Source organism: Synchiropus splendidus, chromosome 10, assembly GCF_027744825.2.
Source record: "Synchiropus splendidus isolate RoL2022-P1 chromosome 10, RoL_Sspl_1.0, whole genome shotgun sequence".
Lineage (NCBI taxonomy): Eukaryota > Metazoa > Chordata > Actinopteri > Syngnathiformes > Callionymidae > Synchiropus > Synchiropus splendidus.
Window position 1 is genome coordinate 13,351,546 of NC_071343.1, and position 26,804 is coordinate 13,378,349.

General features: G+C 41.1%; 2 protein-coding genes across 5 annotated transcripts in view; both read right to left on the reverse strand.

The window, feature by feature from the left end:
- gpr45 (G protein-coupled receptor 45) overlaps positions 1-26,804 on the reverse strand; it is a 43,306-nt gene that overhangs the window by 5,266 nt on the left and 11,236 nt on the right. The window contains exon 5 of one of the 4 annotated variants that reach the window (XM_053878077.1): positions 1,530-1,676. The exons of the other annotated variants lie outside the window; for them this stretch is intronic. The gene's annotated coding sequence lies outside the window, so the exon portion shown is untranslated. The remainder of the gene's footprint in view (positions 1-1,529; positions 1,677-26,804) is intronic. 4 annotated transcript variants of the gene reach the window in all.
- On the reverse strand, positions 2,569-5,332 carry LOC128766437 (POU domain, class 3, transcription factor 3-A-like). The gene has a single exon (XM_053878073.1). It carries the CDS (start codon positions 5,046-5,048, stop codon positions 3,837-3,839), a length of 1,212 nt encoding a protein of 403 aa, XP_053734048.1. The 5' UTR covers positions 5,049-5,332; the 3' UTR covers positions 2,569-3,836.

The following is a 26,804-nucleotide window of genomic DNA, read 5'->3' on the forward strand; positions in this document are numbered from 1 at the left end:
TGATTTACTCTGCTTGTCTAAATTGGCATCATACCCGAGTGTGAACATGTCCATCAAACCGGTTCCAGCCCAGTGACCCTGCACATGTACGTGCATCGCGTGTACACACATACACACCCGGTCGTGTTTTTGCGTGTTCTGAGGACATTTCACTGACTTTCATGCTTTCCCCAGCCTCTCACCCTAAACCTAACCATCCAAAACAAATGGCTAACCTTAACCAGGACCTAAACTAAACTAAACTAAAACAATTATAATGAAGAAGTTTTAATCCTGGAATTGAGGCTCAACCTCCTGGGGACCACCACATACAGGTATAGCTTTACAAGTTCGCATACACACACACACACACACACACACACACACACACACACACACACTCACACACACTGCATTTATGTGTCCACCATTGTGGCCATGTTGGTCTGAGGACGGGGAGACTTCATCCCTGAAAATCAAGGTACACGTTTCACTTCCAATCCATTTGACCCCTACGTTTATAAAAAAAAACCAAAAAAAAACATAAACATAAAAATTAAATACATAAAAAAGGGATCAATAAAGGATGTCAACTGATTTAAGGTGGAACAGCATTTGGATGAATCAAATTAACAAAAGCAAAAGAAAAGCAATAGAAACGGCAGGAAAGTTGAGAACAGAGGTGCATCCTGTCAAAGTCATGACTGGGTGAGCGTTGGTGTGTTGAGCACATGGCTCCAGCGTGAGAGTGTGACTGCTCTGACGAGCTGATTATCATGCAGTAATGAGTTTATGTAAAGTGCCAGTGAAACAAACCCTTTAAAACAATTAGAGCCAATTAAAGCAGCGGTTGTGATGTGAAGCAGGAACCGGTGGAACAAAAACGGTTCTGCCTCAGATGAGGCGGAGGAACAGGGATGTTTGTACCAGAGCGACAACTGAAGTCAATTTGACAGAGCATGATTTCAAGTTTTGACTTTGTATACAGCAACACACTTTCTCCAACAATCGGAATTGTACTTTAATCTGAAATAAAATCTAGCAACATCACTTGGGAGAAACTCGGAGTAGAGCATGTTGCACTAGGTTGTTGTAAATAAAATGAAACTGAAAATTTTTAACTCCTGGATATATCCAAATGTGATCTGAGATTCAGTGTATTTGATGCCCCCCGCTGGACAGTTCCTTTGACTCATTGGAGGGTTAGTTCTGAGTTCAACACACACATGCCGGTTTGTCACACCATCTTTGTGGGGTCCACTCACTGCCATAATGCTTTCCCCAGCCTCTCACCCGAAACCTAACCAGCCAAAACACATGGCTAACTTTAACCAGGACTCTGAAACTGGTCCTCATTAGGATAGATAAGGTCAAACACAAACAAACACACACAAAAAAAAGTCCCAGTTAATTTAAGGGACAGGCAGGGGACACCCTGGACAGGACAGCAGACTATCCTAGGACACAAAAGTCTGAAACGCAGACAAACGCCACTATGGAACAACACCAGAGGGCTGGGAGGAAACCCACACATACACTGGAGAACTTACAGTACAGGCTCCACTCAGGTCCAAACCCAGAGTTGCCTCAAGACAGATTCAAATCTGGAATTCATCAGTCAGCACGACTCCAAAATGAAGTTGCATTCTATGGAGAAATCCAGGAGGAGTGTCTCAGGCTTCGATGACCCTAACCTGCTGGAAAGAGAGGTGCAACTTCAGCATTGTTCGAAGATATGATGGTTCATGCGCTCGCAATGAACCGTCGGTGATCGGCTGTGCGGACACCATCAGCGAAAAAAACAGGGTCTGATCTTCAAAATGAAATTATGAGGAGAGTTCCTATTTCACTGTTTCATTAATCAAGTGTGCCCCTAAAATGTCGCTATTCTTATGCAGTCCATCAGAATTTGTTTTTTCCTGTTAATTGTAGATCACTTGATCATCTTCATCCGTTGGACTGACAAATGGAAAGTCAATAAATAACAGAATAAAGACATGAATTTATGGCGCGACCAAGACTTAAACTGTGATAATATTTCTGGATTTTGCCATTCATTGTAACATCTGTATCTGTCTCTACAATACTATTCTTTTAAAGTTATAAATTGTGCATTTCATACATTTTTATGGGTCACTATTTTTGTTTTATTTATTTTTTCATGACATTTAATACCTTTAATTTTAATTTCATATTTATTAAAGATCAAACACATCTAAAACGTAATGTTCAATATGCTTTTACATACGGGATTTTTCTGATCTTCAATATTATTTAGGAATTCCTTGTTTTAATATGAATACATTTGATATCTATATACTCATTTGTGACTACTCAATGATTTATTTATTTATTGCTCACATCTATCCACTACTTCACTTGCCATTCATTAAACACACATATCAATAAGAAAATATGCAAAATGCAATCTTAGAAACAAATTACAAACAAACAAAATACAACAAAATAATAAAAAATATATGAAGTGACTTGCTTAAGTTCTAAAATTTAGTATTAACATAATAAAACACAAAATATACTCAAATATATACTATGGGAAAGAGTTATTTTCATTTTAATTTGGCATTTAATTTACTTTTTTTTAAACATTACTGACCAAAGGAGTTGCCATTAATTTCATACTAGTAAATGCAATATCTCAACAGCCATAATAAAAGAAGAGAGTTCTTTCATTTGGATCAGTTTTATTCGAAATGAACAATGGAAAAACAACAATAAATAGTCCAAATCATCACAAGAATACATTTAAACACTCAATGGGACGTATCGCTATGCAGTTCATATGTATGATATTAAGGAGATGAGGATAGTGAAGAGTCACAACGAAAACGTTACCGGCGCACAAAGGTGACAAAAGGAGCTTTTAAATGAAGTGAAATTATTGCTTGTTCAAACATGTCAAATAAAGCTGTCTAAGTCATATATGCAAAAGTTTTCGTTTGGTTCCAGATGTTGCTTAATAGTGCAAGATGTAAAATATTCCCAAGTGAATACACAAATATAACATGAAGAATCGTGGATCAGGACCAGTGCTGGGCGGCACACCGCTTTCTACAGAATTCAGGTCTTCAGTTAAAGCAAGACATTAATTTAAAGGACAACGGCAATGGCGCTAAGCAATGATGCGAAACAGTTAAAGGAGAAGAACGGCAGAATTGAGAGGTAGGGGAATAAAGTTAAAAAGTGTCATTCTGCTTTATTAAGGTGATGAATTAAAATTCACTTTAGAGTGGTAAGTTATAGTTAGTAGATGGAATCTCTTATGTTTGCATATCTCTCCACAACATAATTCAACTGAATGGGAACAATATTTTTGTTAAAGGTAAGACAGGAGTTCTGGTATTTTATTGAGGCGAGGAGGAGAAGAGAAAACGGGAAGGAAAACGTATTGAAGACACAGTTAATGAGGATCACTTTGAAGACATAAAAGTTCCGTTCAGTTAGAGAAGGCTACACAATCTATTCCCAAACCTGTCTCTGAATGATGCCGAGCAAGTCTGTTGAAGAAGTCCAACACAACTTCTCCAGTCTTCCTTTTGATTTGTATGTGAGTGGCAGTGTCAAACAGGCTCCATGATTAGGATTGTTGTCCCTAAAAAAGTTGTAAGCTAAAGAAAGAGACTCATATTATCACACCATTGTTCTTGCTAAAATATAAATATCAACATTGATTCTCTCCAGAGCAGAATTGCGGTGAGAAAAAAGTGCCAGTTAATCAAATAAGAAAAAAGCAATTTTTTTTTTTAAACTAATTGAGTATAAACACCGTGAAACCGCCCAGCACTTGGATCATGGTGTGAAAAGAGTCAAAGGCTTTCAGTCATTGTCGACCAGTTTCACGTGTCGCTGTACATCCTCTTGCAGTCTATGGAAGGTGACGGCGTGTCCGCGCCGATGCTGCCCACCTGAGAATAGGCGTCCTCGGGCGTGCGTGGGAGTCCCGGCGGCGTCATGCGCTTCTCCTTCTGCCTCCGGTTACAGAACCAAACCCGCACCACCTCCTTCTCCAGTTGCAGATTGTCCGCCAGTGAGTTGATCTCCTGCGCTGAAGGCTTTGGACACTTGAGGAAGTGGCTCTCCAGCGCGCCCTTGACGCTCACCTCTATGGACGTGCGCTTTTTCCGCTTCCTGCCCTGCGTGGCGATTTTATCGATGCTGGTGGGACTCCCGGTGGTGGAGTCGGCCTCCTCGAGCCATTTGTTGAGCAACGGCTTCAGCTTGCACATGTTCTTGAAGCTGAGCTGGAGGGCTTCGAACCGGCAGATGGTGGTCTGGGAGAAGACGTTGCCGTACAGGGTGCCGAGAGCCAGACCCACGTCCGCCTGCGTGAAGCCCAGTTTGATGCGTCGCTGCTTGAACTGTTTGGCGAAGTGCTCCAAGTCGTCGGAGGTCGGCGTGTCCTCGTCCGAGTGCTGCTCGTGCCCCACGCCGTGGTGCTGGTGCAGATGCTGGTGGTGATGGTGGTGGTGGTGATGGTGGTCCAGCTCAGGGGACTCTCCGCGTACGAGCCCCGGGTGCATGAGGCTCTGCCCGGCGTGGGAGCTCAGCATGCCGTTGACGGTGAAGCCACCGGGCTGTGAGTAGACAAGCTGCTGCTGCTGCGTGTCAGTGACGCTGGTGGTGCCTCCCCAGCCTCCCGGGTGCGACTGGTGGTGTCCTAGGTGTGAGGAAGACCGGTGGTGGTGCAGGTGAGAGCCCGAGTGGAGCTCGTCCCTGGTTCGCTTCAGATCCTGCGGTTGAGAGTTGGAAGCCCACGGAGAGTTTCCCTCGACTGCAGCCACAGCTGCGGCGGCCGCTGCGGCTGCTGCGTGCGGCAACGAGGTCACCCACTGGTGGGTCAACATGTGGCCCCCGTTACTGGCCACCATGGCGCCCTGCATGAAGTCACTTTGCACCATCTTCACGGCGGGGTCGCCTCTGTACCCACTGGTGGTGGTGACCGGCTGCATGGCCGCGCTCCTGCGGTCGGAGTGCAGGACTGGCCCGGGGAGAATCCTGCTGCTGGCCAGGTACGGACTGGAAGTGGCAGTGGCCATGCCCCAAATCATAAATCTGGACGGGTATTCTATCTTCTGCTGGTTTCAAAAGTGACGCTCCTCACTCAAAAATATTCCTTAAAGTCCGCCAAACTTTGATTCTGACAGAGAAAAGTGTCCACTCACGCTTTCTGACATTTCTGTGCGTAAAAAGGAGTCGTTGGAAACTTTCTCCGTCGCGCGTAATCCTCCGACTTCTGGGACTCCGCGCGCAAACGAGGCGCACTCCCTATTTGGACCTGATTAAAATGATAACACTTACAACGCTCCTTCTCCCGTGGATGGTTCACTCTCTCTCCGTGTGCGTCCTCCACGGAGCAGAGGAGACGAGCGTGTGTTTACATTGTGCCAAAGTGTGTGTCTTCCACTGCGTCTCCATCCAATTACAACACAACTGCGGTGCGCAGTTTGCGCTGATTGGATGCGCTGCGAGTGCGTGTGTGTATGTGTTAGTTTGTCAGCGTGCGCGTATCTGTCAACATCGCACGATGTTCACGTTGTAAGAAAACTATATTTTCATTCAAATTGAAACAGTGTTTTCTGGTTATACTCAGCAAGTTGATTTAAAACGGCTCCTCTCAGAGCTCCATTCATTTGCTTGTAAACGAAGACAAGTGTTTAACATTAGAGAGTGTTTAATATAAATACACTTTATTTTTTTTTTAGCCTTTTTGTCTCCTTACCTGGACACATTTTAAACATCTGAAAAAACGTCTCAGTGTTTCTAATTATACTCAGCGAAACATTATCCAAGTTCATTATCACAACGTGAACTTTCAAAATAAATGTGCACATGCATTTGACAACCTTTTGTGTATCACTTTGATATTTATGTTGCTATAAGACAATACTTATGGGATTCATTTAACATTCAAAATGTTATGATATCAGTCAAACACCAATGTTTATTTACCTAACATGCCACAACATTTAACATCCTGACGTAAGAACTTCCTATTGTCATGTATTGCATGTTCATAATATCATCATGGGAAAATACATCTCTGCATCAAAGTCGTTTATTTTTCATATTTGAGAGCGAGTGACTGGATCCTTTTAGTTAGTTCACTTTTGTAATTGATTTTGCTCCTCATATACGTTTTAGTTCAAATGCTTTAAATGTTTAGGTGATTTCAATATTATTATGCCAGAAAATTATTCCGTATAAGTCATATATATTCCTGGTTTACATTTATTTCAATGCTGAATTTACTTTCCGTCTTCCTTTGTTCTGATGTCTTAAACCTCTGGACCCTGTAGCTTAGTTTGTAAAATAAAGGCAATAATTCTTCGAAGCAATGACTTTGCACCTGTATCATGCATAATAGGTTCATAACTTTCACGCCAGATTGTGATCAGGACTTCGAGTCACGTCAGACATAAAGTGAAACATGAGCTAAAAATTTAAGTCGACACTTCAGTGTGACACAAGTGAATGACATGAGGGCGAGGCAGGTCGTCTCAGGAGAAGGACGGCTCACAAAAACAGAGGCAAAAACACGAAGAAATAATGATCTCAAAAACAGAAAGGACACAACGGGGTGCAGCTAAGGGAGACGGTGGTGTGGAAGATCGAGGGTGCTGTTGAGGAACAGCTTCTACAGTAGTAGGAGGTTCACTTTGCTCGAGGGTTTTTGGAGAAACCAGACCCCAACTTATCAAACCCCAAATTCTGAAAGCCCAAAACACCCAGTTCTCAAAAGAACTGGAGAAGAAGAAAAAAGGAGAGTCTGTGCTGAAGCCAAAATGTAGTAGGGACAAAATTATATTAAAGGTACTTGGTGGAGATTATTATAGTTGGAATTATAAGGTTGCACTTTGCTTTCTGAGTAATACCCTTTTGTATTTAAGAAATTGTAGACATGTGATTTACAGTAATAACCCTATCTAACCCCATTTTTGCTACATAATGCAATTTTTTAAACACATTTTGTTTTATTAATCTCAAGTGTAAAAGAACTGTTCTAGTAACTTTCAATTTGTTCAATATTCAACAAAGACAATAGACAACTATGCAACTACAGATATTTTTATTTGAAAAATGTAAATGTAAAAAATCTGCCAATATAATGCATTACTTCATATCACGGTCTATTTAATGCACTACATTGTACCATGTAAAAATGCACTCAGCACCATAATACATAATTGTTTGAGAAAATGATTAAAAAGAAGGGAAAAACAAGAAATTAAGAATTGAAATAAAATATAATGAATAGAAATACTGAATAAGTTATGTAAAAGTTAATTATTAATGAAGGAAGAAACTGAAGCATCAGTAAAAACAAGAAAGGGAAAATCTTTAATGCAACAGACAAGTCCAACTTAACTTTTTGAAGAGTAATCTTCATTTTACACTTTCACAGAAACTTCATGAGGCAGGATTAAAGCTGAGTTAAATTAAAATGTTCAAAATAATTGGATAAAATATATGGAATGAAAGAGGAGAATTGAAACGTAAAAACACAAAGGTCTGAAACACAAAACAGATGTTGATGCTTTCATGTTTGCTAGCGGTTCCCTGACCTGACGGAGGATGCAGTCGAACATGATGTTGTTACAAACAGTTGGATTTGGGTGTTCGACTAGTGATACAGTTTATCACAACAATGATTATTAAATTAATATGATGATAAATTATTCACAAATTTAATACATTCACATTTACCCGTTCAGATTTAAGAGGCTAACAATGCTGCCATCAAAGTGAATGTAAAACGTTCTGGTTATGGGCTGCAACAGGACAGCAGCTTTGCTAAATTATCCAATAATCATGAATGAATTAAAGTGGGTGAAATGATCATGGAGGTTCCTGTGAATTGCAGTTGTTCAGAGGCTCGGTGCAGAGGGAGAATTTTGGGGAACTCACTAATGTTTTTCATGTGTTGGCTGGTCACAGCAGCCGCTCCTCTATTTGTTATTCATGAAGGAAGCTGGGTGAAGAGGCCTTCTTATGATGCACATTTTTACTTTCTGCTCCCTCGTTCCTCTTCCCTCCGTGCTGCTGCTGCGAGCACTGGCACAGAGGAAGCGAACACTTAAATCAATAATATTCCTAATAGTGCCACCTAATTGGCGTCATTGTTTCGTTCTGATCACCCTTGCGTCAATCGCCCCCCCCTCAGTCCCCCGCTTGCCCCCCCCCGCTCTGTTGAGTCTTCAATATGCAGATCGCCTATTTCTACCCTACGGCTATTTTCTTTGGTAGACTTTTGGAAATATGCAAATGTAGCCAGCCAAAAAAAATGAAAAGAAGGAAAGAGAGGAAAGAGTCTCCATCTGGGCTGCAGGAGGATTTCCATTCAAAGAAACAGATGATTTTCAGACTTTGTCGGTCCAGGATCTGATGCCTGGAGGAGACCATGAAGCAGAAGCACGTGATGTCATCATGTCCACTCAGTACCGTCCCAGATCTGTGCTGGCAGAGTCTCTTCTAAAGACACCGCTTCATTTCATGTTAATGGAGTGAATCACATGACACTTGGTGGGCGCTGCCGAGGAACCTTTGGGCAAGGACTGTCATATTCTAATGCAGCTGCCATTTACTGCTGTACTTAAACTACTGTAACGTTACAGCGTAGATCACCAGGTATTCAAAAAACGCTGCATGTGTTACCAACCCTTGCAGCTGCTATTGCCACGATTACTACTACCAATGTTGCTGCGACTAAAACTTAACCTACTTCTATTCCATGTATCACTATGAGAAGAAATGATCCCACTTCAAGTGCCACTCAGATGATCACAGGCTTGGCAAGACAAGATCTCACTTATCTCACTTCAACTACTGCACTATATATATATATATATATATATATATATATATATATATATATATATATATAATGTACTGCAATAAAAGATTGTAAATAACAACCTGATCACTGTGACGCCAGCTAGTATTAGTTCCGTGACAAATACTAAAACTTTGAGTTACATTGCTACCTTTTGTTACACTCACGCAATTGTTACTTAGTACAAAACTATCAACATAAATGTATTAATACTGCTACTACGTATATGAAATACCACTTCTATTGCCTTCACATTTTGTTTACAGAATAGTGCGCTCTGAATTGTCTGTCCACATTAAACACACTGCGGAAAGAATCAGAAGTTTGTCTCCCCCAGTGCTTTTGTATTCCTATTCAGAGTCATCCCGCACTGCTGATCATGAGAGTGTTTGACCTTCAGCTCTCCCCGAGTCACAGAGATCCTTCGCAGCGTGAGTCTCTACCCACAAACCCCTGCTGTGTGTTTGTATACGAGGGAGAGCAAGTCACGGAGGGGAGAAGGAGAGACAAGGGGAGGCAGGGCAGAGAGATACGACTCAAGTGTGTGTTACATTCCCTTGAAGAATACAGTGTGTATACAGCGCCTTTGATGTACCAGGATGATTGAAAGATGATGAGTCAGGACTAATTGATGTTACGGTCACTATGAATTCTTACAGCTGTGGCGTAACAAAGACCTAACTGCTAAAGCTGCTCCTACTAAAATGACATCTACTTCCACTATCAGTATTGTAAGTGTTAATATCAGCTGCCACGACTCTCAGCTTTCACTCAGTAACAACCACTTTCTCTTAAAACAGCATCCTGTCCATTTACAACTACTGCTTTGTAAGTCATACTACTAGTATTTAGTATTTCTAACAATCATACCACCATACTCAGCTGCAGAAGTTGGCAACCACACCAGGCTGATGTTTCACATGAACAAGCAAATGTGCCAAAATCACACTCATTAATCCCAGGCGGCGTATTTGAACCGCAGCCAAAAGAGGAGAAGATGAACAGGCAGAATTTTAGGACTCATATTTGCGTGTTGTCAGGTGGAGCAGGTGTGTGCACAAGGAGAGACTTCTCAGGATTAAGTGTCCACTCATATTAGCATAATGGCCATTAATGCTGCAGGAGTGGTGGTTTGGTAGTCATTGCTAAATATTTACCAACAAGACGTGAAACATCTGGCTCATTTGGTTTGGTGGAGTTTGGGGCTGGCAGCAGCATAATGCAAAGATGCTTAGGACGAGCAAACGTCTCTCACAAATATCTTACAAAGTTAATATAAAATAACCTTTTTTTCATTAAAGTGAAAATGCCCGGTTCTAGTCCGCATGCCATCTTTCACTGTCATTGTTAAGCGGTCATCTTCATGACTGCTGGAGCAGGTTACAGATTGTAACCGGCCTCTGATCACTCCACACTTGTGGAATCTCAGCTCAAATGTGCGCTAGAACCTGGAGTTACACATACTTGAACAAAAAGAAAAAATACATAACATAACATATAGTTTCGTCAGCGACAACTTTCCGGTGATGTCACGGCAGAGACCATATCTTCTTGCAGAACTACAGTAATCAGGCAAAGCTCCAAGTTACATGAGAATACGAAAGTCGGATGAGAAACTTGAAACATGAAAAAAGGCAGAAATGTTTATGTTTTTAAAATAATTTCATATGATTCATCGTCATTTTGAATTCACTAACTGTTTTTATAAAGGTACGTTGACAGATAAGTACGAGACAGATAATGACATCCGTCCACACACACACATCATTCTTCAGAACCTCTAGATATGCTTTCATTTCTGCACCACCATTTTGAAAAGTAGTAAGCGGCGACAAATTGTAAATATCTTCTTTATGATTTTTTTTGTCTAATTGTTTGACCTACACTCTCTATACAAGCGTTAGTTGAAACCGTGACATTCTGCTGTTTTTTTTCCTTTTTCAGGTTCTTTTTGCAATTTTCATTTAAAAAAAGTAATTCATATACGTAAGTGACATCACTATTGAAACCAAACTGATCCAATCGGTTACCTACACCAGCTAAACCAGTCTGTTGGCTGACTATCCATCAATATTTATCATTGTTTGTTGATGTTGTAGGATGTTGAACTGAGGGTGCCCGAATCAAAGTAGTGGACTTGGTCACGGTAAACACCTCACTCGGTTTGTTTCTGTAGTTGCCTGATTCAGATTTAGATTGTGAAGAAAAGGTCTTGAAGTTGCAGTCGAGTGTTGAGACCTCTTCTATTTCAACAGCCTGCAACCCTTCGCTCTCCATGAATTAGTTTGCATCGCAGATGTATGCAACAACAATAGCTTTCATAGACAAACCAAATCTGGGAGTCATGTTCACAAGTGAGGGGACTTAATCAGAGCCACACACAGGGTCAGTGAGTGTACACGTCATCACAGTTTTTGCAAGGACGAAGCTCATTTCCTGAAAATACAAGAACCCAAACACAACTTGTGCCATGTCACCCTTATGACAATTGGGGTAGAGCCTCATCTTGGCACAGAAAAACATTCACCAGCAACCATTCGCCTTTCTTTGAGGGTCTCACAGGAGAACCAGGACAAGATGGGTCATATCTGCAGATCTGCATCCTGGGAACCTTCAGGAATCTGTGACAGAGCTCTGCGCCTTAGTAACACTTAACCTCTACCAGTTAAATTAACAAACTGGCGGGTAGTTTTCTTTTGTCTCAGTATCACACACGCACTCTTTTGTCAATAGCATATTTATGAGTTTCTCCTCGCGCTAGGTTTTTAAATGATACATACAGTGGTAAGAGGTCCCCTGTTATGCTTCACCAAGTCCATATTTAGGACCGACAAAAATTGAGCTCAGCACTTGTGACAAGGTCCTGTGGTGTCGCTTATCGTCTCACGTTGGCGTCCGACAACTTTTTATCTGTGTTTTTCCCTCTCGCGTTCTCGCAAATGCCATGACAGAGAAATTTAAGCAGGAAATACCTGCAGTCCTGCAGTTTGTGGCCTCGGACAACTGCAGCCCTGTACCCGGACCTGAGTCAGCAGCCAAGGCAAACAGTCTGTGTCCCTGAAGGGCCGGTCCGCCCGAGTCTGGCTGCCTCTGCGCCTTTCATGAATGGACCGAATTCTCTCTGAAGATCCCACAGAGGTCGGTGTGGTAATAAAGGGCTTTTCTATAGTCGGGATGATTTCTCAGGTGGGTTTGGAGGAAGAGAAGGAAGTATCAGGCTGAAATATTAACCGACTCGGGATACAAATGGTTTGTAGAACTTTGATTCATCTACTTGTGACCCAGTAGATCCCCGCTCTCGACTTAATGTTTGGGATTATTACAGCACACACTCATTTTTCCTGTACCACAATCCAACTGGAACATTATTCTCTGAAGCTGAATTGAATTCTGAGCAAAAAACAACCCTCATTCCTATCAATTGAAATCATCTCAAGACGTCAACACTTTTTCCAATCCCCACAATTTCACCAAAACATTTCCAAATCTCACCACACTCATTTCATGGCAAAGCGATAGCAGCAGTGGGAACGTTTCCTCTGTGTAATTAGCATGAAAATGGAAGAGAAAATAAGATTTTCACTGCCGAAAAGCATTGGCTTGGTCCAAAACCTAAATAATTCAATCAAAAATTACGAAATTGCGGCAGTCCCTGTTTTGATGAAAATGTTTGTTGCGTTCTTTCAGTATATCAACAGTATATAACATAAACATGCTCTACTGGGTAGAGATTGTGTCATTTTTCAGTATAACTCACTGTTTCACCAGGTTTCGGGTCATTACTGTGTATTAATTATCATTTTCCAAACCAAGAAAAATTTATGAAAAAACACAAAAGTCAAAACTTTAGATACATACAGTCCAAAATGCACATCATTTTCCTTGAACTTTCTCTTTGCCACTCAAGATGGACATGGTCACCATCAAATGTAAATCATTCTACTCACTACAAAAGGCACATTAAAACAAAATGAGTAAATGCAACATATTCGACAGCAGCAGACTGATCTTTTAATAACTCATTACAGAACTTTTTCGAACGTGTTCAGTAAAACTGTAACATCAATATTTTCTTTCCTGTCAAAATGTAATTATCAGATCTGTGTGAGAGCTCGCTCTGGTGTGTCTCGTTTTCTTTTTGTGGGAGCAATGGCAGACGCTGGTGCGACGCAGGCCAATGGCGACACCTGACAGTGGAATCTCATTAAACAAACACGGTGGAAATGTTCAAACTCAGCAGGTCAGTGACGACGTGCAGCTTTGGAATTAACACGTATTCTCAGCGCTGTGACTGGTGGGGAACGGAATCGCAGCGGAGCTACAGGTAACTGGCAGAAACTCCCACAACAGAAGATTGATAAAAGGACTATTTTTAACATTTGATTGTTCACCAGAAACAGTTAGTTTCACAGCTGAAGCTTCGTTAGAATAACAAGAAGGTGAATTGCATCTGAAGTGTGTATCACAATTACACAATTTTATGGGAAACCACCTAAAAAGGCGCTTGCAGTTGCACTGCATTTGTATTCTCTCCAAGTAAACAAATCCCCATGTTGTTTGCACATGACGTGGTGAGCTGAAAGATGTCAAGTTTAAAAGAGACACGAAAAGAATTAGGTTTACAGTAGGAAAAAATGGGTGAAAATGCCTGCAATTTTTTAGAAACCACAACCTAACAGGCTCTCTATGATATTTGTGATTTTGCTCTGATTTAAAATACACACACAATAGAAATATCTAATCTATTTTCAATATGAGCCTGTTTATCAACAGGCACTAACTAAAACCTGACGGAAAATAACTTGCTTGTATTCATATCTAGTCTTAAAAAGAAAACTTTTTTTTTTAAACCAAACCTTCTAATAATTATTAATGGTATCGATGTATGGTTATCGATGAATGTCTAGCTTCACAGTGCCTCCACTATTAGAACGAGTATAGTCACAGACTGCCAAACCAGACAACACAATTTCTTGAATGAGGACACTACTTCAAGGCGCCACAATGGGTGACAACTGTGGGACGAAAGTGGGACGGCCGAGTGAGTTGGAATCATTTTGAGCCTTTGATGAAAAGCCGAGGTGTTTTGATTAATAACAGAAATTGTTTTTTTAATGAAAAAAAAAGTCATTCATTACATCACTTGATTCAATCGATTACATGTTAACTTGAGTATTTTACCTATGCACAGGTTTCTGGGCAGCTCTCAATGTACAGGACGTGCCAGAGCTACAGCAAATATGGAGGACTTCAATAGGAGTCATGTGCTTGGACTAACACATGGTTTACTACATGCTTCAGATATGTATCTGATAGATTTTCTGGCTCTGATTGGAGATCATTGGACATCACCTCTGTAAGTATTTGCACTGTCACAAAACACATAGGTAAAGTCTTAGCAGGGGAATAATGTAGAACTGATAACTGTTGAATAATAGAGCCGCACCCTAGTTAATGTGTACCACTGATAAGCCACATGCGCCTTTTGAAAAACTTATATTTGGGTGATATTTATCTTGATCTTGTATCATTGGTCTTAGTTTCAGCGTTCCATGGTAGGGAAACATCATACCATATTTTCAATTATTAATATAAAAACCACCTCAATAGCAGGAGATCAGACGCACATCTAGGATATTTTAGGTGCAGACAGACTCCAGCGTCATCAATGTCAGGTGTTTGGGCGTCAGGGAAAATGAAAAAAGTCACTATCATGAGAACAGCTCGACATCAGCCAGGGTCAAATCCTTTTACTTCAAGTGTTTGACTTTTATCAAGATGTAGACAGAGCATCACCTCCTGCCATCCGAGCTGCTCCGAGCGCAGCAGTCACGTGAGCCGGATCAGAGCCGACCTTGGCATGCAGGCAACGAAAACACCGTCTGCTTCAACGGCCCACTTTGATGTGGATTATCAAAAGACCTCTTGCATCCTCTCCTCCTCTCCTCCTTGGACCAAAGGCTACTATTGTTTTTGTTGTTGTTATTGATATTGTTTTGAGCTCTAACGCGCACAAAGCAGTCTGACCATGACTCTGATGCTAATGTGGAGGTGGAGAGGGTGTTTTAATGAGCTGCTCGCAAGATCAGAGAGGCCCAGGGGGGTTAGAGAAGGTACCACCCAACATCAAAACACAGCTACTGTTTTTCACCATCTATGACCTTTCGGCGCATCAGCAGCGACGAGATGGAAACGATGGCGTTGATCCGCGATGTAAACAGATTCTCATGAAATCCGGAGGGGAAGCAGATCCTTCTGACTCAAGTCACCTTTATGGACAGGAATAAAACGCTGACTCATGCTACTCACCAGTCATTCATTTCCACACTAAGCAATGACAAATTGACAACGTGCATGACGGGCTGCCAATAACAGTTGGTAAGACTTAGACCAGGGTCATTTTGGAGGAACATTCATCCAAAAGTTGACATTCAAACTACGAGTCTTATGAGCATGAGCTGCCTCTCTCTGATGGGAGGAAATATAGTGGCGGCACCATCTTTTCCTAGCCAAATATATTCATAGACCCCCAAATATTGTCAGCTTTTTTGATGCTACCGTGAGAAGGCGCTGTACCCCATGTGTCTCGTGGCAAATTACATTTAGGAGGACACCTCTCACAAACCGGTACAAGTCTATTTGCAGCCTTGTCTTTTGGTTATGACAGATCAGGCTTTTTTTGTGGACTTGTTCTAACCCCACTAACTAAATGTCCAGTGTTGTTACAACTGACTTGTTCAGATGTGTTTGCCTTTTACAGCTGAAGATCACAGTAGCACCCACCACAGACAGCAGCATGGACCAGGCAGATGGCGGTAAAATAAAGGACTTGTTTACCTTTCCCTCCCTTCGAGGTGGAGGGGGATTCATTAGCTGCTGTGTAAATCAATCTGTTTCTCCTTAAAGGCCTGTCAATTTGCTTGGCAGCCTGACATCACTCAGTGGATATTTAACTTGAAAGCCAATTAATCATCATGATAAATTCACTCACAAACCACATGGAACTGTTGGATTTAACCCCCTGGCTCAAGAGCACGCTTCTCCAGACGTGAGAAAATAAAGACGGCAGAGTGAAAAAAGTCTCAAGGCTCCGTTAATCAGCTTCTCAATACTCAGGTTCAGGTCCGTCTATGAACCAGAACCTTCGGCGACCGCTCTTCCAGAACTGTCATTACACACAGATGTGCTTGTAACCAACCTCAATATTCAAATGTGTTGGACTGTGAATATGAATTTGCTGGCTCATGTAATGAAGTGACTCCACCTTTAAAAAGCGATTTTCTCAGTGGGCGAGTATTTTCTTTGCTAAACTTAATATATCCTCGTCTTCCCGACTGAAAATGGGACGAGTGAGGAGTGTGACTATGACTTCATCATTAGTGCCCCTGAGAAGAGAGAATGGATTTTATCTTCATGTTAACAGCCCTGCGCACTCAGCCATTTCATTTGTATTACTGTTTCAATGAAAAATGTTTGTAGTAAATGTTGTTAGTACAAATAAAATGAAGTTGAAAATAGCGATAGTAATACTGAAGGAAAACCTGATAGCAAAATTCTCACTGAAAGAGAAGAGTTGGGTAAAACCCAGCGTGGAAACAAACTCCCAGGTTCGCACTCTAGTTAAGATGGTCATTCTTTGGGAAATATCTCATTATTCCTGTCCCTCTCTGGATGCTACTGCTTTGCTGTGGCATCATTTGAAAGTCCAGGTGAGTGGACGAGGCACGAATTCATGTTCCAGTGGATCTCACCTGCCCCTTTAAGAGGCTGTGGATCAATCAGTCAATCATATTTCCTCCGACAGGAGAGCAATCCTCAGAGAGACGTTTGGATGCAGACAAATCACTTTCAGAGCACCTACTGATCACTGTCACGGTTCTCAGCCGACTCAGCACTTCTTGGATTTACTGACTGAGGAATACTTCTATTTTCAGTGAGCACTTGATTCCAACAGTTGGGGAAGAGATGCTTTTCTTTGTGAAAGTGCATATTATGAACAGAGTTGGCTTCGTTTTGCGGCATTGGTGTATCACGGAAAACTGTTTATATGTTGTACCAAGTGTCCTGTGACCCCCGTTTCCATCCTGGGGGTCAATGTGGAAACGGTCGAGGACTATAAATATCTTCCAGTCCACATAGACAATAAACTGGACTGGGCTCGGAACACTGAGGACAGATTCGTCTCTACCTCTTGAGGAGGCTCAGATCTGTGGGACAATGCTGAGGATGTTTTATGAGTCGGTGGTGTCCAGCACAATTTTGTCCGCTGTGCTTTGCTGGGGCAGCAAATTAAGGGTGGCAGACACTAACACACTCAACAAACTCATCTGCAAAGCTGGTGATGTGGTGGGGTGAAACTGGACTCCTTGGAGACGGTTATGGAAAGAAGGATGCTCCTGAAACTAAGGAGCATCCTGGACAACATCACCCGCTCCCTCCGTCAGCACCTGGTCCAATACAGAAGCACAAGGACCAACAGATTGAGACTACCTATCTCAAAGACTGAGTGCCAAAGGAGGTCCTTTCTTCCTGTGGCAATAAAAATGTACAATTCATCCCTGCAAAAATCACAGTGAAGGATTCTTTGGCACAATATTCTGTTCATTCTGTTCTTGAATCTGCATTTTCTTGCACATTGTTTAGAAGATTTTTGTACAGCTTTTTGCACTACATATATTTTTTTCATTTTAAAGTTATATGTTTTGAACAGAGCATGTTATGAACAGAATTTCTCTAGGGATTAATAAAGTTTTCTGATTCTGATTCTGAAAAACAGAAATACATTACAAAGTGAAATGGCAATAGGTTTTAAAACAATATACAGGGGTTGGACACAATAATGGAAACACCTTCAAGCTAAAAATGCTTTAAGGTGTTTCCATTATTTTGTCCAACCCCTGTACTGTGAGAATAAGGTGTGTCAAGTATGTTAGGAAATGGATTTCATCTTATTCAAACTAATGAATTGTGCTTAATAAATGATGAAAACACAACCTTTTAAAATGAAAACTGGTTGAAAAACAGACCAGTATTTGGAACGATAAATAAGAATATACATACTAGTCAAATAAATGTGGTTAACATATAAAACAGAATAATTTATTATTTAAATTTGTACAGTTTTTTTCTCACAAAGTGTATAATTTTACTAGTGTTAGGCTGCCTACTTTATCACATAAATTAGCTTTTTGTTTCATAAATATCTGTTTTTCAGATAAAAAAAAAATATATTTTCACTAACACACGTACCACAATTAGATCCATGTAAAACGGTTCCTGTTGAACTGATATTTGTGCAATCATCCACATCTCAATGACGAAACCTAACACTTTAATCTCAGGTAGGTGGTGGTATCGACATTCTTCAGAGGTGTGTAGCATGTGAATTTGATGTTCTGCTGTGTTGCATTGGCTTTGAGGTTGAAATATGATTTAGAATCCTCAATCAATTTAAGCATGTTTCGGCGAGTTAGAGTGCCCGAAAACTCAAATTGGCTTCAAGAGTTGCCTCAAGCCAGGAATAAAATCTGCAACATTCATGGTGTGAGGCAGCGGCACAGACAACAACCCTTCAGATTCGGGCCGAACTTAAACAGCACAGCTATCAAACAACTCTCAAGCTCTTGTTCAGAGAACAGAGCTGTTCCCACGTGTCTGTCAAAGATATCAGGGAATATTAAGTGGTAAACAAGTGTAGTAGTATTTAGATAGCTTGACTGACAGTTAGGGATTTATTGTATTTTGAAATCAGAGTTTGAAGTGGCTGATGACTTAATCACAAGTTGAAAACTTGTGGAAGAAAATTATTTCGGACTTGGTGATGACAGGACTCATGCAGAGCCGAGTGCTGCCAGAGCTTCACTGTCACCCACATGTTTACTGTTATTTGGTCTTCCCCTCTTCTTTTGTGGCTTTTGCATATTAAAATGAAAATAAATGTGAAAAATACATTGGTTATGCTCATGTAAATTCATCTTTCTCCGGCAGAACATCTCGATTTGGTCAATTCTGGGATGTTCTCCAAACCTTTGGCATATTAACGTATTTTTTTAAAGCACACATTTCCTTCACGGGGGGCACATTGAGTGGAGTCTACCGAAGCCGCAATCATGTCTCCATTCTCCTGTTTCAGGGGATGGTTTGGTGTTCACATGCATGTAAAACTGATAAAACCTTGTCTCATTTCAACTATCTGAGCATCTGAAAAATGAAGCAGGGAACGTCTTAAACATGTTGGTGGATCTAAATAATAAAGCCTTCAAATTAATTCCAATATTATTAATTTATTTATTGTAACAATCGTAACAATTTTAGGTTCCCACAAACAGTCAGTTATCAGTGTGTTGGGTGAAGATATCAGGGTTAGGTTGGAGGGTTAAAGGCTGAATTGCAGTCCATAAAGAGGACAGACGGGGGACGTGTTGAAGAATGACCGAGATGGAGATACGAGGAGAAGGTCGAAGAGGAAGGCAACCAATGAAAAGGGATGGTCAAGCGCATCCCCTACTTCCCATCTGTTGCAGTGAATAAGCAGGATACAAATTGTCGTTTTTTGCATTCATTTTCTCAGCTCATCATGTTGAAATCAAACTAGATATTTAGAATCTAGGAAAAGTTGAATGCACTCTACCATTAATTGCTTGAGAAGATGTGATGCAACAAAGCAAAAGCAGGACAATGAAGGTTCCTGCTGCAGTATGATGCCATAAATTGGTGTCGATTTGTGGCTCTAAACTCTCTCAGTTTATCTCACTCGGAATTGAAGTGTTATTTAAAGTGTGATTTTCTTCAAAGATCCAATTATTCATAATGATCTGACTATTAGGGAATCACTTGGAAAAAGGTTTTACACTTAGATGAACTGATCCACGTGTCACTACAACTCGCACACGCACATATAAAAAACAGGAACACCCTCTATCAGACCTCCTGCTGAAGCAAACTTTGCATCAAACTCTCATATTTCAAGTGCCGGACATGAAAGTGAACGCAGACCCTCCACATGGATTTTAAATCAGATCTTAATTAAAAAGCTGCGCATATTATTTGCCGTAACAAAGGGACATTTGGGGGTTCATTAAAATCCAATTAGACCTGCACTGATGCCTCAGGAGATGAGAGAGTAATTGTTGTTTGAACACGCAGGTCTTTGTTCTGGACTCCACTGGAAGATCATGAGAACCTGAAGTATGAGCCGGTTTGTTCGCTTGCCTTATATAACCAGACAATTATCGGTGAGGAAATTGTTAACTGTGGGGTTCTGGGTCAAGACTGGGAAGATCAGTGGAGGTAATTACTTCTGTCATTAACTTGATCTTCAGGACAACAAATGTGGATCGTCGCTCTCTCTTCTGGCTACGAAACAGCCCAGAGAAAACGAATCACCCACAGTTCTAATCCGGTCTTTAAATCAAATAATTCCCAAGAAGGCAGATATTTGCTGAGTAGAGAATTTGATTTGTTTTTGAGCCTGTCACTCAGAAAGGCGACCACAACCTCTAACCTCTGACCTATATGACCTATCTATCGATCATGTCTGGCTCAGTCTGGTACCGTCTCACACAAAAGACGGGGAAGGGAGTCATTTTACTCGACGACAACAAGAAATATGGAACCGTCATCAAAAGCGGAGTGAAAGATGTGGAGCTGAATATCAGGACGATCATGAGACGGTCCAGAGAGTAAGCTAAATTCAGAATCAGACAGCTCAGACAGCTCCCACTCAGTCCAGAATGAGGATACAGTTTACATATTTGCAAGCATTGGCAGGTATTTGTCCCATCACTTTTTTCAGGTTTTATATTTGACAACAGCCTGATTTCACTGTTTATGTGTGGAATCACAACAGGCGATCAATACCATGAGCTGTGAGCATCGCCAAAACTGCGTCTCAGTCTGAATTAATGACTCCTTCAACCACGTGTTCGTGCTACCTTTCAGTCTCCCTCCACACACCTCTGAGGTGAGACAGCATCCATCTGACTCTGACTGCCTCTTCTACCTCCTCCCTCTCATCTCTCGGGGGAGGCTTCTATGGCGGTTTGTCGAAGCAGACAACAGAGAGCCATGTAGGTTGCTCACTGAAGATTACAGGTCAAAGGTCAGAGCAGAGCTGTCTTGCTTTGGGCCAAGGTCGAGGCAGCAGGGGTCAGAGTTGTCAGCCCGCTGACCTTGGCCTTGAGCTGATCAATAAGAGCGAGGCTTGTGCTTGGTTAGACCAAAAGATCAATGCGACATTAGGATTCATCGCAGACGGAGGGTTCACTCAGCGGCATGTATTCCTGCTTTCACTGCCTTCCCTCAACAAACATCTGTATCCTTCATTTCTCTTTGGTGGACATCAACATATTTTCAACATAATTGCAAAAGATGTGTTCCAATAGACTCGATTACTCAGCATCGCAGCCAAGTCCGCCTCTGAATAAGATGATCTCACCGATTTTCTCTGGCACTCCAAGACCGACAGTGTTAGGGTGATATCACATGGATGTATTGGATTATTCCTGTCCATTCAAAGGACTTGATGTTCTGAAAGTGCTAACGCTGATCTTAAGGCTAGTACCGTGATGGTTACACACAGTCTTACAGATGATGGCAGGGAGGAGCGTTGGGAACATCCAGTCCTGATCTGGGGGTGATGAGTCTTGGACTGAGGGTAACGCCACATGCCTCTAAGATAATGCTCTTACTACGTGCTAACTGCCAATCCATCAGCATTTCTTCAGTTTAACTTTGATTTGTCTGTTTATACATTTATAAAGTCCAAGTCCCCTGAATCCACCTATAGGTGTATTCCAAATTCAAACCAGTGGTAGCAGACTAAACAGCCTCTAGATATTGTTCTTTTTGTGGTGAAGTTCTTATCCTTGTATGAAACTTGTAAATCCACTTACATAAAAAAAATATGAATATGACTTTTTATTCCATTAAATGCAGGGTGGATCAAGTGCCCTCAGTGACAAGTCTTAGCATCACTATCACAAGTCTTCCTCCATCCTGAGTAGCTTCTCTGTGACATCTGGACAAACCCAAGCTGTGTTGTTTGGACAGCGTTTCCCATTAAATGTCCCTTTCTTTATATTCACACATGGTGCATTTCCAGTCCCAGAGCAATTATACACATGACTACACTTGGAGCCAAAGGAGCAGGCGGAATCTTTATCACCAGCCAAAGAGCAGCAGCAGCGAGCGCTCGGCCCTCTACGCTCTCCTGCATTCCCAATAAAAGAAACGGGAATATTATTTTTTGTTCTAATGAATCAACCAGATTTGGACGTGTAAAGAGACCTCCATTAGCATTTTTGCATTGGTCGCAAAATAAAACCACTTCAAAAGTTGATGATGATTCACTGCAAGTGAAAAATAAAGTATTTGACTTTATAGCTAATTCTTTAAATCGCCAGAGCCGCCAAGTCCCAGGGGAAATTGGGAGAGTGCTAAATAGATTTAGTTATTATCTTTATCGAACATTTTGTACGTATCGTATCAGTGCATACCCAATAGATAGATGAAATATTCACATATGCTGAGACATTCGAGCTCGGCATGTTGCCATCAAGGAATGATCTGGAAAAGGATACAGCAGGAGAGACAAGAGTGGCAGGAGAAGTACTAGGGTGGTGTGTTGGGTCTATAGGAACAACGCATCAGTGATTAGTAGTTGAAAATATCTAGCAACTTGAAAAGCACTAAGAGAGCACAAACCTCTGCCAATAAAGACTCTACACTAAACTAAACTAAACCAAAATCTGAGTTGTGAGAGCACCTGATCAGCAAACCACCAGGCACATGGAAACCCTGAAAGTATATATATCTTGTATACAGAACACCTGAATTAATGGCTAAAAAATTATCGGAATCACTCCCAAAAGTTTTTTCATTCATTTGTTCCTTGCCCCATTTCGCACATTTCCTGAAAATTTCATCCAAATCTGGACATATCTTTTCAAGTTATTTAGAACAGATAGACAGACAGACAAACCAACCCCGTTGAATACATGCCTTTGGCAGAGGCAAGTACTTAGATGCCCAAAATAATGCAAATATGATCCGCTCAGTTCAGCAGTAGAGAACACACCAAATGACAACAGTCTTCAAGCAGAGTCAGAACACCACGTTTATAACGCACACAGCAGCCACAGAAAACTAGGTGTTTCTAAAGTTGTAGCTGATTCTGAATCAACTGGAGAACCAACTGAACAGGTCACAAGCAACAGCTACTCTTTATCTCCCGTAAGTCGAGCACGTAAACAAGACTCATCCTTAGGCCACATTACTCAAGTGAATTAGATTATCGGACAGGTTTGGGATAACCAGTGCTCCTTGTGGAACTATAATAAGCACTAATGGACCGAGACACGGGAGCGTTGGGAACGTGGCGGGGCCAGAGGGAGCTGCGTTTTGGCGAGCGGCTAATTAAAGAAAAAGAAAAATCAACTCGGCTGACATCTCTGTGCTGCTCCCCTGCACTCCGCCGCTCAACAAACCACACAAAGCTAATACGCTGTTTAATTCATTAACTGTTGGGATCGGTGGACCGTCGACCGCAAATGAGGGTCTCATAATCCCACCAAAAGATTAGAGGATCTAATGCAGCAACTCTAGAGAAAGATTGGAATTATTGGATCCTTCCGTGTGTCGAGGGAAAAATAATATCCATCTCAAATGGAGAATCATATGTTAATATAGGTTATTGATCACAGGATATTTGTGAATCACGACACCTGTAAGTTTAAGGTCCAATATAATCGTTGCAAAATGTATTTAAGCACTTGTACTTGTACTAGAGATATGAAAATGGGTTTCTATTTACACCTATCACCACTTCAGTGTTAACGTTAAATCAACATATGAGGATAGGAGGTTAAAAGCACTTGTAGAGCAGGTGGCAAATTAACTACTAAGGTACCTGTATTGTTCAACATATAGGGTGTGAGGAAGCACATCAGATGAGGAGGAACAAAGAGGGACTTCCATCCATATGAATGTTGTAATAAAAGGAGGAAAAACTTGACCATGGTGAAGGCATTGAAAAAAAACCCTTCCAGACAAAAGATCAACCAAATGAGCAACTGAACCGAACAAGGACGCGAAACAGGCGCAAGACGAACCCAATTTTATCTTCATCAAGGTCAAAAGCAGCACTGCAAAAACAAAAAAATACCAATCAACTCAAATAATGAAGGAAGAAATGAGAATAAGGCGCACAAAACGGTTCTTTACTCCCTTTCTTCTCTCTGTCCTGTATGATGCAATGGTGCTTACTTTGGACGCAATGGAAACAATAGAAAGATTAAGGTCAATAGATGTGATGAGACAGATGTAAAATTCATGTTTGGTTGAGGTGCATTTGGTACTGTAGTTTTAAAAGCTACGCACATGATCCAATTATACATTTTCAATAGATCGCTAAGATATGTATTGGAGGATGACTAGAGTCTTAGGATTCTTATATATATTTGAGGCAATATTAGGCACCCAAACACACATTTCAGGATCTTGTTATGATTTAAAAATGTATGATATGTACTTGAGAATTTGAAATAAGAAAAGGGCTTGTAATGATTTAATGTATTTTATTCACCACAGAATTTGAAAATTTCAAAGAAAATAAATGGATAATCCAGGATTGAGATGATTTATATTTCCCTATCCAGATGTATGCTTTAGGACTGACTTGGATTGTCTTTCTTCAGCATTTACCATAGCATTTCAACTAGGGCTGTGACTTTAAGAGATTCCTTTAGATAATTTAATTACAGAAAAATAATTATTCGGTGGAAAGTTGCTGCACAACATTATACAATGTCAGGTCATGACCAAAACATCCATGACGGAGGAGACTAAATGAGCATAAATGGATGGAAATTTTATGTATAAAAAAATATCAGGATAGAAACACAAAGAAGGTTGTTCTGCGCACTTTATGTAGCAAAGTATACACTTAATGGCGCACAGGTGGAGGACAGATTACATTTAAAATGGATCATTCTAAAATGCAATTATTGAATTATAAAACCTGAAAAATAGTTGGATTCATTTTCAACATAAAATGCTTTTTAAAATTCAGTATCATATTTAGTAGTAGTCTTAACTAGTCAACCTTGTGGTCAAAACACACACCATTGGGAACATAGTAATGGTGATACCAGACACTATTTAAGAGTGGGAGAGCTGTACTATAATGGGACTATAATTTTTAAATGAAATCAAACTTTTACAAATTTGTGTAATTAGCTAATTCACAAATGAAGTACTACAACTAAACATGTAATCACAATCAGCTCAAACGTCCACTGTGGCACCAAATTACCTTAAACAACTACCTTAAATGTGCATGGGACTATTTTCCTACAACTGCTCCCAGCCGAGGAAGCCCTTGGTCTACGGAGGAAGTCAAGTCAGGAAACCTTTCAACTATACTTTGTCCCTAAAGTCCACCGCCGCTGCAGCGCGGACTGCATTCACACCTGGCGGACATCTGATCACCAGTCAAAACACTTCCAGATGTGGACCTGCCGTCTGATCTCACAGAGGTCTATTCCACCTTGAATTAATGAGGTGATTTCCATACGTGACGTCCACATGTTTGAATCCCACTCATGAACATGATCTTAATGTGTGTGTGTATATCTTTGAGCAAGGGATTGAATCTGCATGCTGTGCGATGATGTGCACAAATATTTCACCGTTGTTGTGCGTTGGAACCTTGGTCGTCATGTGTATAAGAATAGGAAGGTGGTGAAAGGTGGGAAGCTTTTTCCCAGCAGGTCCAGCCACAGGATGTACGGCAAACATGAACGTTCATGTCAAAATAAATTACACGTGACGTCAGATTCCAACCTGCTTTTTAAAACATGATTAACCAAATTCTTTTTTAATTTAATTTAGAATTGTAAAAAATAGAAAATAATCCAACTCGTCCTATATTTCATTTTTAAAAAATTTTTTCCCCTAATTTGTTGGAAGCCGCACAAAAGGCATCTGAGGCAAATTCCCCAGGTAATAACCCATTCATCAAACCGTTTGCTGACGCCGTGGGTGACAAATCGATGTCACTAATGACGACCCGTATTAGACGAAAATCTTTTATTGTTATTTGTCTTACAGAGACTCACAATCAATGTTTTAAAGCAGCAGATAAACAGCAGAAGCAGGTTGAATTTGACTCACAAATCTGATGAAAAAGCGTGTTAACCTTCAAGCTAGGGTGGATGTTGATTCACTGTTAAATATGCATTCAGAAGATTTATCGTTCGGCGTTGATGCGTCGGTGAAGTTGCACAAATACCACTAAAAGACAGAGCGGGCCGCCTCCTCACACCCTCTTCTCTTGTCAACGCAGGGATCTCGAATCAAGATAATCCATCATTGTGGCACGTAATGTAAAAAAGTAGGGTATTAAACTGAGTGAGAAAATGTATTCCAGTGGAGTGAAATAAGAATAAAACGCTGCTTAAGCAAAGTGAAGGTCAGGAAAGGAGACGCTCTAACTCATAACATTCAGGCCGAACACCTCTAGCTAATTCTGGAAGTAGTTGATGGAGGTGCACACATTCACCTTTAACCACGGGACTTGCTCAATTCCGTCCACGTATTTCCCCCCACCTGATTTTGGCTCTGCCCCATGGTCTCCACCCAGTTTCCCAGGAAACATCTCACACATATGAACTGTATGAACTGCAAAGTAAAAATGGATACACTGCCTACCTGGAGACCCCTGGCTTTTGACTGATGCTCATCCCTACAGACTATTCACCTGTAGTGCAGTCCTGGGGCTACTGAACTGCACACACACCTTTAAATTCCAGACAAACAATGAAGGATGAAAACAAGACAAATCCCAGGGAGGCTTTACTTCGTCGAACCAGCAAGTATCCAAAACCACTTTGGGTTCACACAGATTAAACTGCCCTCAAAAGAGAATGATCTCATCCCCCGGCAGCACCGCACACCACTTCTGCAGGAACCGCTA

Excerpts from the sequence above, each read along its gene's own strand:
- LOC128766437 (XM_053878073.1), bottom strand. The coding sequence starts at position 5,048 with ATGATTTGGGGCATGGCCACTGCCACTTCCAGTCCGTACCTGGCCAGC.